The 13494-nt window shown below is 41.0% G+C and overlaps 1 protein-coding gene across 4 annotated transcripts in view; it reads right to left on the bottom strand.

Annotated features, from left to right (window-relative positions):
• LOC136863239 (uncharacterized) overlaps nt 1-13494 on the bottom strand; it is a 150292-nt gene that overhangs the window by 24481 nt on the left and 112317 nt on the right. For 2 of the 4 annotated variants that reach the window (XR_011017786.1, XR_010859178.2), the window contains one exon: nt 7978-8185. Coding sequence is in view for 2 of the 4 variants with exons in the window: in XM_068225886.1 (XP_068081987.1) it covers nt 8027-8185 (159 nt within the window). In the remaining 2 variants the exon portion in view is untranslated. The remainder of the gene's footprint in view (nt 1-7977; nt 8186-13494) is intronic. The other 2 variants (XM_068225886.1, XM_067139624.2) reach the window with 1 other exon arrangement.

The following is a 13494-nucleotide window of genomic DNA, read 5'->3' as shown; positions in this document are numbered from 1 at the left end:
CTCGGCAAATGATGGAAGTTATATCTTAGTAGCTGTATTTATACTTTGTGTTACTATTGCAACACCGCTGTATTTATACTTTGTGTTACTATTGCAACACCGAGGAGCGTAGCTGTGCGGTTAGAGCAATATATGTTTCCGCGGTCGCTCTAGGCAAATGATAGAAGATGTATTTATAAGTCAGTGATTTTTTCAGTCTGTTAATGTCTGCCTCTTACCCGGCAGTTCCGAGTTCGATTCCCACCCAGATCAGGGATTTGTACGTACACCTAACAGTTGGTTCGAGGTCTACCCAGGTCAGCGATTTTTTATGTAGCCCTAAAGTCTACTTAGTTTAACAAGAAGCTATCCCGGGATCGATTCCCAGCTAAGTCAGAGATTTTTACGCCTGTTAATGCCTGCCTCTTACGCGGAAGCTCCGAGTTCGATTCCCAGCCAGGTCAGGGATTTTTAACGTACACCTAAGAGTTGGTTCGAGGTCTACCTAGGTCAGCGATTTACACGTAGAAATATTTTTAATACTATTATATTGCTGAGGTAGAAATCGAACCTACCTCTACTCAGTTAACCTCTCGAGGCTGTGTAGACCCAGTTCTAGTGCTCGTACTACTTTTAAAATTTCGTACCAGAGCCGGGAATCGAACCCGGGCCTCTAGGGGGTAGCAGCTAATCGACTTCTAGCCTGGTAATCGAACCCTGGCCTCCGGGGGGTAGCAGATATTCACGCGAACGATTACACTACAGAGGCGGACTTTCTATTGTATTATAAATAAATAAATCAGTTTTAAATCCCTCGCAAGATTCATAAGATTTTTGGGATTCATTGTTACACAGAATTTCAGTGATGTCCAAGGAGATGCTAAACGTAATCAGTCCTGCAGCTGCGAATGAGTTAATCGTTTTGTCCTTTGTTCTTAAGGTGTTTTATCAGTGTAGAATAGCCTATCTTTCTTACAGGTAGGTCGTGCAGAATATTTCTAAACATCTAAGAGAGACACTCTACAAAATTTACAGAACAGAATACTCCTCGTCTGCCTCTGAAGTGTAGTGGTTAGAGGGATAAGCTACCACTCCCGGAGGCCCGGGTTCATGAGAATCCGTTCTTTTTACAGCAGGCGGAAGATTATTATTATTATTATTATTATTATTATTATTATTATTATTATTATTATTCGAGGTTACACTGTATGGAGCGCCTATTCTGTACGTAGCAAATGCATGTTCCCTGTGAAAATCAAAGTAAAGCCTCGCGTCGGCAGATTTACCTCGCACATCCAGTGATGGGCTGCGAGCAGAATCGAACACGTCAATTCGATCACTTCTAACGCATCAAGCAGATAGCATGCATCAAATGTTTTTTATTTATTCCCTCCCCTTTTCACATGTAAGTATCTCAGGTAATGAATATTTAAAACAAGTAATTGCTACTTCTGTGAATCAAGTGTGTGTGTGTGTGTGTGTGTGTGTGTGTGTGTGTGTGTGTGTGTGCAGAGAATTCAAAACTCGTGTGCGCGTAAGCTCACAGCATTTTGCTTGTTCTACAATGAATTTTACATTTTTGTGTGCGTGTGCTGTACTGTTGCTACTATAATTTTCCGTGGTTTCACATTTCTTGAGAAAGTATTATCTAATGTGTGCAATAGCAAGACAATGTCGGGAATCGAACACGGGAACTTGTGCGTAAGCTCACAGCATTTTGCTTGTTCTACAATCAATTTTATATTATTTGTGTGCACGTGCTGTATTGTTGATACTATAATTTTCCGTGGTTTCACATTTTTGAGAAAGTATTACCTAATGTGTGCCTTTTCAAGACAATCTCTGGAATCGAACTCGGAAACTTGCGCGTAAGCTCAGTTTTAATGTCAAATACCACATTCGTAATTACGGTATTTTCAATACTATCATTAGTGGTGATTATTGTCTTTTCGCTTGCGAGGTCAGTGGTTCGATTCACACACAGCCCTCCAACCAAACTATGTGGTAGTTCGAATACGACGTTCGTAATTACGCCACCGCTAAGTAGTAAAATTATTTTATCTGCACAGTAGTATGACATTTTTTCTGTTACGGTAACAAAATTACTATACAGATTTTTCCTGTTGCATGTGTTCGAATTCCGCAAAATCCATCTTATTAGGACAAAGGTATCCCCTCCTAAGTAGTAACTAAAATCATTTTATATGTAGTAATTAAGAAGTAGTACAACTGTACGTCGCGAATAGAAACATACAGCACAGTAACTATTGTGTTTGCAATACAAGTTTTCTTCTGTTCTCAACACTGATAGTAAACATGTTTTGTCATGTCGAATGAAGACATATAACATTAGCTTGTTCTACAATGAATTCTAGGGTGTGCTAATTGTAACAGGATTGAACTTGCCTTGTCAAATAGAAACATACAGCAGAGTAACTACGCGTTGTAACCTTTTTATGTTCTGAACATTGATAGTCAATATGTTTTCTCTTGTTGAACAATCAATTCTAGTGTGTGCTAAATGTAACAGGAATGAACTTGTTTTGTCGAATGGGGACATTAACATTAGAGCAGGCAATAAAATAACTCTACTGTTTAACTCTATATTCATAACATGCTTCAATCAGTTATTTAGCGTTCTCAACACAAGGAACCTGTTGTAGGTGTCGGCATCTACTACAGTGTTCGATTCTAGTCTTGTTAACATTACAGTAGGCGACAAAATAACTCTAGTGTTTAAATTTATATTCATAACATGTTACAATCAGACAATCAGTGTTTTAAACATAAAATACCTATTGTAGGTGTCGGCATCGACTATAGTGTTCGATTCTGATCTCCCCTGCTAAGTAGTAAAATTATTTCATCTGCACAGTAGTATCCTTTTTATTATGTTACAGTAACTAAACATATTTTTTCTCCGTTGCATGTGTGTATGTGTATGGTATGTTCAGAAAAGCAGCTTGCTATAAGATGGTAAGTATGTTGAGAAGGGCAGCTTTCTAAAAGATAGTGATATGTCAACAAGAGCAGCTTGCTTTGAAAATTCCTAGGCGTGGCTAAGTCCCGTCAAGATAAATTTAAATTCCGCGCCACTACGTGCATAAGGTGGCAGCAATGATGTTTAGCTCTGTCCAGATAGCAGCACTGAAGTAAGCCATGTTCAAAACAAGTGCACGTGGTTAAAAATGGCGGTTGTTATCTTGACAGATGTCAAAAAAGGATGTAAGTTTTTTAATTGCCCGCCACACCACATGCATGATGTGGCAGGAGTAAGGTTTAGGTTTTTTAAATAGCAGTACTGAGGTTAGCCATGTTTACTTGTTTAAAGTCCATGCCCACGTAGTTAAAGGTGGCAGCTGTCAAAAAAGCACATCGATTTGAAATTGCGCGCCACCACATGCATAAGGTGGCAGCAATGAAGTTAGGGTCTGTCAAGATAGCAGCACTGTAGTTAGCTATGTTTACTTATTTAAAATTCCGCGCCTACGTGGTTAAAGATGGCAGCTGTTACGTAGACAGTTGTCAAAAGAGCACGTGGATTTTGAATTGCCCGCCACCACGTGCATAGGATGGGAGCAATGAGGTTTAGCCCCGTCAAGTTTGCAGCACTGAGGTTAGCGATGCTTAAACATCTGCTCCCACGTGGTTAAATATGGCAGCTGTCACCTTGACAGTTTTCAAAAAACACGTGGATTTTGAATTTCACCCCCTAAGGTGGCAGCCATGAGGTTTCGCTCCATCAAGATATCAGCACTGAGGTTAGCGATGCTCTGTTGTTTAATGATGGCAGCTGTCAGCTTTACAGCTGTCAAAGAAGCACGTGGCTTTGTTTGCAAACAATAGCACGTGTTCGTGACGTCACTCGGGATCAATGGTCTCGGGTGCTGACTCAGCAGAAAATGTGCTGACGATATGGTTTGGGAACTCTATTGCTGTACTACTTTCGGTCATCCTTCATTTCTCACCGACCAGGGGGAAGTACGAAGCACGAAATCCAACGATGATGTTACAGTCACTGAAGAAGGGGAGCCGGATGATGCTAGCCAGTGCGAGAAAAGTCAACTACTGGAATCGCAAATAATAATTTGTTGCATTTAAATATTAGTATTTATTAAATTTATTCTAACAAGGATTTGAAAGTTCAATACATTATGTTCCATATTGCTCATGTTACACTGAGGATACCATTCGGTCCTGCCAGGCAACGTTTCCCCAAGCATTAAAATAACGTACAAAATCCAATCTGCTCTGCTTTTTAACTTATTTCTTTTTTGTATAGTTTGCTTTGGCAACGTTTCCCCAAGCATTAAAATAACGTACAAAATCCAATCTGCTCTGCTTTTTAACTTATTTCTTATTTGTAGAGTTTGCTTTACGTCGCACCGACACAGAGAAGTCTTATGGAGGCGATGGGTTAGGAAAGGCCTAGGAGTGGGAAGGAAGCGGCCATGACCTTAATTAAGGTACAGGCATAAAATTTTCCGTCTGTTAACACTGTACGTCTTCACGTGTGTTTTTGGTTTAGTACTGTACCAGCAGTCTCAAACTTATTCACAAGATCGTGAATTGAAGTTTCGGAGGCATGGGAAGCGAAGGACAGGAAGCGAGCCAGACAGCGAGATGGGCTGTGGGTATGGGAGAAGCCGACCAGGCAGGCGACCGGCCTTGGCTCACCAGCACGTGAGTGGTCAGGTTTTATAAGGAAATCCCTGCAGACCGGTGACTTCCCTTCAGACCCCAAAGACTCACAGCGCTGAAGGACGAAAAGTCTGCCACTCCCTGGAAACGTTCTGACATCGGGTATACAGTCTCCCCACACAGAGCTCCAGTAATAATGAAGGCCAAGGGTGAGCCCACCTTCCAGTAAGTGTCCAGTTTTGATAACGTATATTACTTTACCCGTGCCAATCGAATTCGACAACGCCTTTGTGGTCTAAAACTACACCGATACTCATTGTTCTAATTTTCTACGAATAAAAACTCATGCTTTATCGATATATCGGTATATTGATCGAAGAATTAGCTCGAAGTTGCAATCTTCCTTGTTCCCATGCTTCTAAATTGGTGCTTCTGTTGATTTCTCGAATAAGACGGCAACTGACCAAATCTTAAATTACTTTATGAAGCCATTTAAGCTCCATATTGTCAGTATAATTATCTATTTCAGGTTTAGTTTCATTTGCTCTATTTCTTAAATTTTTTTTAAATTCACGCGCCAGATTGCTTCTCAGATGTGGTTTTGCTACCATATTCATTCAAGCTAACCTGAATTCTGAATTATGTAGCATAGCCAGAAATGATCTCCTCTAACATGGAACAGCTATAGAAAATATTCCCTACATATGGCCAGTGCTTCCTTTGCAAACAACAAGGTGTAATCTAAGACTTTACCTTTCCCTCTTCCTTTCGTTTCCTAGATGCTTTATGCCATAGTTTTTGCCCTTAGTGTCTTATGATGTTTCGAGATAACATACAAACTTCTCCATCGATCTTCTTTCGATCACTAAAAATATTTGTTTATTTCTGTTTTGCCTCCACAGGAATTTGTGTTCGAAGACATTATATACTGCTTTGATTAAGCTTTACCGGAGATACATATTTACACATTTACACTGACTGACAGTGACAATGCAACACCAAGGAGGAGTGGTTCGAAAGGGATGAAAGTTGGGGAAAAAACAGAGACGGCACGGATGAATAATTGATGTTTATTTCAAACCGATATGCAGGTTACACAATGCGCACGGCATCGACTCAGTAGGATGTAGGACCACCGCGAGCGGCGATGCACGCAGAAACACGTCGAGGTACAGAGTCAATAAGAGTGCGGATGGTGTCCTGAGGGATGGTTCTCCATTCTCTGTCAACCATTTGCCACAGTTGGTCGTCCGTACGAGGCTGGGGCAGAGTTTGCAAACGGCGTCCAATGAGATCCCACACGTGTTCGATTGGTGAGAGATCCGGAGAGTACGCAGGCCACGGAAGCATCTGTACACCTCGTAGAGCCTGTTGGGAGATGCGAGCAGTGTGTGGGCGGGCATTATCCTGCTGAAACAGAGCATTGGGCAGCCCCTGAAGGTACGGGAGTGCCACCGGCCGCAGCACATGCTGCACGTAGCGGTGGGCATTTAACGTGCCTTGAATACGCACTAGAGGTGACGTGGAATCATACGCAATAGCGCCCCAAACCATGATGCCGCGTTGTCTAGCGGTAGGACGCTCCACAGTTACTGCCGGATTTGACCTTTCTCCACGCCGACGCCACACTCGTCTGCGGTGACTATCACTGACAGAACAGAAGCGTGACTCATCGGAGAACACGACGTTCCGCCATTCCCTCATCCAAGTCGCTCTAGCCCGGCACCATGCCAGGCGTGCACGTCTATGCTGTGGAGTCAATGGTAGTCTTCTGAGCGGACGACGGGAGTGCAGGCCTCCTTCAACCAATCGACGGGAAATTGTTCTGGTCGATATTGGAACAGCCAGGGTGTCTTGCACATGCTGAAGAATGGCGGTTGACGTGGCGTGCGAGGTTGCCACCGCTTGGCGGCGGATACGCCGATCCTCGCGTGCTGACGTCACTCGGGCTGCGCCTGGACCCCTCGCACGTGCCACATGTCCCTGCGCCAACCATCTTCGCCACAGGCGCTGCACCGTGGACACATCCCTATGGGTATCGGCTGCGATTTGACGAAGCGACCAACCTGCCCTTCTCAGCCCGATCACCATACCCCTCGTAAAGTCGTCTGTCTGCTGGAAATGCCTCCGTTGACGGCGGCCTGGCATTCTTAGCTATACACGTGTCCTGTGGCACACGATAACACGTTCTACAATGACTGTCGGCTGAGAAATCACGGTACGAAGTGGGCAATTCGCCAACGCCGTGTCCCATTTATCGTTCGCTACGTGCGCAGCACAGCGGCGCATTTCACATCATGAGCATACCTCAGTGACGTCAGTCTACCCTGCAATTGGCATAAAGTTCTGACCACTCCTTCTTGGTGTTGCATTTGCTCTGTCAGTCAGTGTATTTTAGATTCATTCACGTCGACTGCTATTGACTAGAGTAGTATCGTCTATTCTTACATGACTCTATTTTTTCTCTAGGAACATTTCAGGCAGTTCATGTGAGAGACACCTGTTGAATCAGAAGAAGACCTTGTCACAATAATTGCTGAAACCATTATTGTGACAAGGTCTTCATCGTGACGTTTACGGCAATCAATGCTTCGACCCTGTAATGCATAACCTGATGCTGATGGCTGAACCTTCGAGCATATTCTGCAATAAATAGAGAAATAAATTAAATAAACTGTATATTTTCTATTTTTTATGTTACCCCACCAACAACTTCGAAAACATTACCTAGCACTAACAACTGACTTCAGCGGACGTACATTCCTGTCTACAATACATTTTTCTTGGTGTCCTCTAGCTCCTGTATTAATCTGTACTTTTAGTTTTTAAACACCTTGCATATACTGTATGTGACCCGTTGCGCGGAAAGGGTCTCAGAGTCGGCAATGAAAATTGTTCAACAGAGCTGAAAAAAAGTGTCTTTGGAGTAAAAATTGCATTTCTATGTTTTGACTTCTTGCGCTATCTATGGGTCTTCTTAACAAACTGAGTTACACAGCAGTTCGAGTCTTCGTCACTCAGTTTCATAGAAACGTTGTACAACTGGTAAGAAAATTACTGAAAGCTGTAACTGTGTCTTTCTCAAAATACAGTTTTCTTAATAGCAACAGTCAATAATTAATATATTCCGAAACATTGCACCCAGAAACATGAAATCTTTTTTAAATGCTCAGTATCTAACGCCAATTTTAGAACCACATAAATCTCAAAAATGAAAAGATCTTACTTTAGGTCCCTTTCCGCGCAACGGGTTACATATTCAGATTGGCTAAAATTGCACTTTCCAATCACTGCAAATTCAACTGCAGTAATTAGGTAATTTTAAATTAGTGTATTAATTAGTTGGCGAAAACTCACTCGTTTTTGTTTAAACTATTAGTCCAGATGGATACCACACAAGGCTTACCACTTTTGCTAGAGGTATAATGTGGAGACTTATGTAAAATAGTCCATTCACATATCCCACATTTCGTCGCACCGTGGTATAGTCATACTCATGCATATCATACAGAGCAATCGCAAATTGTAAAGTCATTGTGACTAGCAGCCTGAAGAGCATCTTTCCCTAAAAAGAGAAAAAGGAACATAAAGCATTAAGAGTAAATTATATTCATAAATACACTAACACTAAATGCAGAATATTTTGGTTAAAGATAAAGTAAAATAAAGTGATTTATCAGCTCTTAAGAACAGTGATCGGCAGAGTGGTTGTGAACGAGCCAAAAGCGGCTGATGCTTCTGGGGCTAGGATTTGTAACATCATCTAAAACAATCGACATTTTGCGGCATGCGATACATCAGAGGTGTATGAGTATGGCCAAAGCAGTCGCTTAGCCCGTGACAACCTGAAAGCTGTTCTGAGGTTAAATTCAGCACAGAATGTGTCTAAATACTGAATGACTGATTTAAGAGATGTTTTTCTAACCTTTCATTGAGTAATTCATTCAGAGGAAGAAATATATTTCTGTGTCATGCAAATCTGCGGCTTGGTTTGATAATTTGTGACATGTAAAAACACATATTTAGACAGCTGAAGAAGGTTATTTTTCAAATGACATGTAATATTAATAGTCTCCGAGTAATGAGAAAATAGGGGTCACAATGATGATTTGAAAAATGTATGCAATGGTAAATCTGTATTGTCTTTTAATTTTCTGACAAAGTACGATCGTTTTTTATGGATTAGTGTACAATATTCCTCTATCAGCAATATCATTGAGGGTATTTGCATGAACGTCACGGACGCCCCATAGTTAAAGTGGCATAGCCTTGCCATGGAGGAACGCATGAGGGCCGGCCTGCCGATCACTGCATTAGACACAAGGCTAAATTAAAACATTTTAAAAATTATAATAAGTGCATCTTTAGTTTTACCTCAGAGCTAATATAGCTATGTCAGGATAAACATTATTTCCAGAAACAAAATTTGTTGCCCGATCACCTATTCAAGAATGATGACGTATTACAGCTTTTGGTAGGTTCATGAAGAGGCAAGTATTGTTATGACAAATAATTCCTTTTTAGGAATTAGGAAATAGGCTATACATTATAAAAGTTCAGCTGCGGTTGATGGAATGAATCCTGCTTCAAATTAAATATCGCTATCGTAATATTACATTATTAAATTTCCGTGGGGCAGAGAAAAATATCCACTAGAAGGTGTAGTTTAACGTAGACTAGAGGGTTATTCTTCTTATGTTTAACTACTACTAACTACTAAACGTTTTCATCTCCCCTGAAGGGGGAGGCGGGTCTCTTAGACCGTGACGCCGTCTCTCAGGCCAGGAGATTTGTTACGGTGAAGATGTGTGGAGAAGGTGAGGGGTAGGCGGCCGTGGCCTATACTACGATCTGTCCCGGCATTCGCCTTAGTGAAGGAGAATGGAAAACCACGGAAAACCATTCTCAGGACAGCCGACAGGCGAGGCCAGGCGAGAAATGCAGCACTGTGCCCCAGGCCCGTCTCCCGAATGCAGAGGCGTAGAGCCACGGTACAGCCGTGACCACCTCTCCTCTGCTTGGTTTCCTCTTATGTTTTTTCCTTCTCCTTTGTATATAAAATCAGAGCTATATCCACTTGGAAGTTTTAACACGAATCAAGTGAATAAAAAGCGTTATATTAGCCTATTGGTTCCAATGGATGAAAGCTCTCATAGACCTATTTTAAAACTATCTCAAATCCATTCGAGGCTTTAGCCATGGGATTAATGAGACTATCCAGAGTATTGTTTCCCCCCAAGAATGTTCCATATTCACTCCTAGCGAAAACTGGAACGATTACTTATTTCAAGTCTTGAGGCACATAATACAATCCTAGGTCATAATAATTCAAATTACAAACTATATGATCGTCTTTAAAATATCGGGATTTATTAGGTGTAATAGCCTTCTATTAGCAATATCATTGAGGGTATTTGCATGAAGGTCACGGACGCCCCATAGTTCAAGTGGCATAGCCTTGTGTACTCTTCATGGAGGAACGCGTGAGAGCCGGATTGCAAAAGTGCCTGGCCTGCCAATCACTGCATTAGACAGAAGGCTGAATTAAAACATTTTAAAAATTATAATACGTTCATTAGTGGCGGTGATCTTTGTTCTAAGGGGCACAACCAAGCACCTGGGACGACTATCAATTCAAAAGTGGTGTCTATAACTAAGACTCATATCCTCGTTCAGAATACCGTATTCGTTTTATCTTGGCACCAATAGAAACCTTGAAAATGATAAAATATACTTAATTTGTGTAATAAAATCATTCTCCATCTATCATCATAGCTGAGTAACTTAACCTGCGCTCTTTGTAGGACTGAATAATTTAATTGTTGGATGGACGAAAACTTGTGTCATGGCCTAATAGTGACTGGCTTGTGCATGATTTTATTTCGAAATGTTTCGTATTCACTGTAGGTAAATGCTAATATAGTGCGTGGTTTCCAGTTTTCAGGGTACCTAGAACAATTCTGAGTTCAAATACTCCATACTACTTTCTACAGCACATGCCTGGGGTCATCAAACCCGTACGGCAGGCAATGGCACGTCATGGCTGAGCGTGTACTGAAGCAGTAGGACGCACTTTTTGACATTTTTTTGTAAAACAGCACAATTAAATTGACATGAAATAGTTTTATTCTCAGTCATCTCAAAATATACTTCAGCTATGGATTTCCGACCTATGGTTAAAATAAAGGAATATCTGCTTTTGTCTCTTCTATCATCTGTAGAAGTTGAGTATTGAATTTAGATACACCGTGTAGAAGGAAAGAAGACGTACTGCTATTATTTTTAATAATTTAATCTGCTGTATTAAATCTATATAAATAAAATTGTTCGTGTCTGTTTGTTTGTCTGTTTGTCTGTTCCACCATCACGTCGAAACGGCTGGATAGATCTCAACCAAACTTCATATTTAGAGTATACTCATCCCGGGGAAGGTTTCGATATGCATATCATTTTAAAATCTTTGAATACACGGGGGGTTTATAGGAAAACCAGAATGGTTTTTCCACCATCACGTCGAAACGGCTGGATAGATCTCAACCAAATTTCATATTTAGAGTATACTCCTCCCGGGAAAGGTTTCGATATGCATATCATTTTAAAATCCTTGAATACACGGGGGGTTTATAGGAAAACCAGAATGGTTTTTCCACCATCACGTCGAAACGGCTGGATAGATCTCAACCAAACTTCATATTTAGAGTATACTCCTCCCGGGGAAGGTTTCGATATGCATATCATTTTAAAATCTTTGAATACACGGGGGGTTTATAGGAAAACCAGAATGGTTTTCCACCATCACGTCGAAACGGCCGGATAGATCTCAACCAAATTTCATATTTAGAGTATACTCATCCCGGGGAAGGTTTCGATTTGCATATCATTTTAAAATCTTTGAATAGACGGGGGTTTATAGGAAAACCAGAATGGTTTTTCCACCATCACGTCGAAACGGCTCGATAGATCCCAACTAAACTTCATATTTAGAGTATACTCCTTCCGGGGAAGGTTTCGATAAGCATATCACTTTTAAAATCCTTGAATACACGGGGGGTTTACAGGAAAACCAGAATGGTTTTTCCACCATCACGTCGAAACGGCTGGATAGATCTCAACCAAACTTCATATTTAGAGTATACTCCTCCCGGGGAAGGTTTCGATATGCATATCATTTTAAAATCTTTGAATACACGGATGGTTTATAGGAAAACCAGAATGGTTTTTCCACCATCACGTCGAAACGGCTGGATAGATCTCAACTAAACTTCATATTTAGAGTATACTCCTCCCGGGGAAGGTTTCGATATGCATATCATTTTAAAATCTTTGATTACACGGGGGGGGGGTTTATAGGAAAACCAGAAAGGTTTTCCACCATCACGTCGAAACGGCTCGATAGATCTCAACCAAACTTCATATTTAGAGTATACTCCTCCCGGGAAAGGTATCGATATGCATATCATTTTAAAATCCTTGAATACACGGGGGGTTTATAGGAAAACCAGAATGGTTTTTCCACCATCACGTCGAAACGGCTGGATAGATCTCAACCAAACTTCATATTTAGAGTATACTCCTCCCGGGGAAGGTTTCGATATGCATATCATTTCAAAATCTTTGAATACACGGGGGGTTTATAGGAAAACCAGAATGGTTTTCCACCATCACGTCGAAACGGCCGGATAGATCTCAACCAAATTTCATATTTAGAGTATACTCATCCCGGGGAAGGTTTCGATTTGCATATCATTTTAAAATCTTTGAATAGACGGGGGTTTATAGGAAAACCAGAATGGTTTTTCCACCATCACGTCGAAACGGCTCGATAGATCTCAACTAAACTTCATATTTAGAGTATACTCCTTCCGGGGAAGGTTTCGATAAGCATATCACTTTTAAAATCCTTGAATACACGGGGGGTTTATAGGAAAACCAGAATGCTTTTTCCACCATCACGTCGAAACGGCTGGATAGATCTCAACCAAACTTCATATTTAGAGTATACTCCTCCCGGGGAAGGTTTCGATATGCATATCATTTTAAAATCTTTGAATACGCGGATGGTTTATAGGAAAACCAGAATGGTTTTTCCACCATCACGTCGAAACGGCTGGATAGATCTCAACTAAACTTCATATTTAGAGTATACTCCTCCCGGGGAAGGTTTCGATATGCATATCATTTTAAAATCTTTGATTACACGGGGGGGGTGTTTATAGGAAAACCAGAAAGGTTTTCCACCATCACGTCGAAACGGCTCGATAGATCTCAACTAAACTTCATATTTAGAGTATACTCCTTCCGGGGAAGGTTTCGATAAGCATATCATTTTAAAATCCTTGAATACACGGGGGGTTTATAGGAAAACCAGAATGGTTTTTCCACCATCACGTCGAAACGGCTGGATAGATCTCAACCAAACTTCATATTTAGAGTATACTCCTCCCGTGGAAGGTTTCGATATGCATATCATTTTAAAATCTTTGAATACACGGATGGTTTATAGGAAAACCAGAATGGTTTTTCCACCATCACGTCGAAACGGCTGGATAGATCTCAACCAAACTTCATATTTAGAGTATACTCCTCCCGGGAGAGGTTTCGATATGCATATCATTTTAAAATCCTTGAATACACGGGGGGTTTATAGGAAAACCAGAATGGTTTTTCCACCATCACGTCGAAACGGCTGGATAGATCTCAACCAAACTTCATATTTAGAGTATACTCCTCCCGGGGAAGGTTTCGATATGCATATCATTTTAAAATCTTTGAATACACGGGGGGTTTATAGGAAAACCAGAATGGTTTTCCACCATCACGTCGAAACGGCTGGATAGATCTCAACCAAATTTCATATTTAGAGTATACTCATCC

This window comes from Anabrus simplex, chromosome 2, assembly GCF_040414725.1.
Source record: "Anabrus simplex isolate iqAnaSimp1 chromosome 2, ASM4041472v1, whole genome shotgun sequence".
In the NCBI taxonomy this organism is placed as follows: domain Eukaryota; kingdom Metazoa; phylum Arthropoda; class Insecta; order Orthoptera; family Tettigoniidae; genus Anabrus; species Anabrus simplex.
The sequence above is the reverse complement of the archived record's forward strand: the minus strand, read 5'-3'. Positions and strand labels throughout refer to the sequence as shown.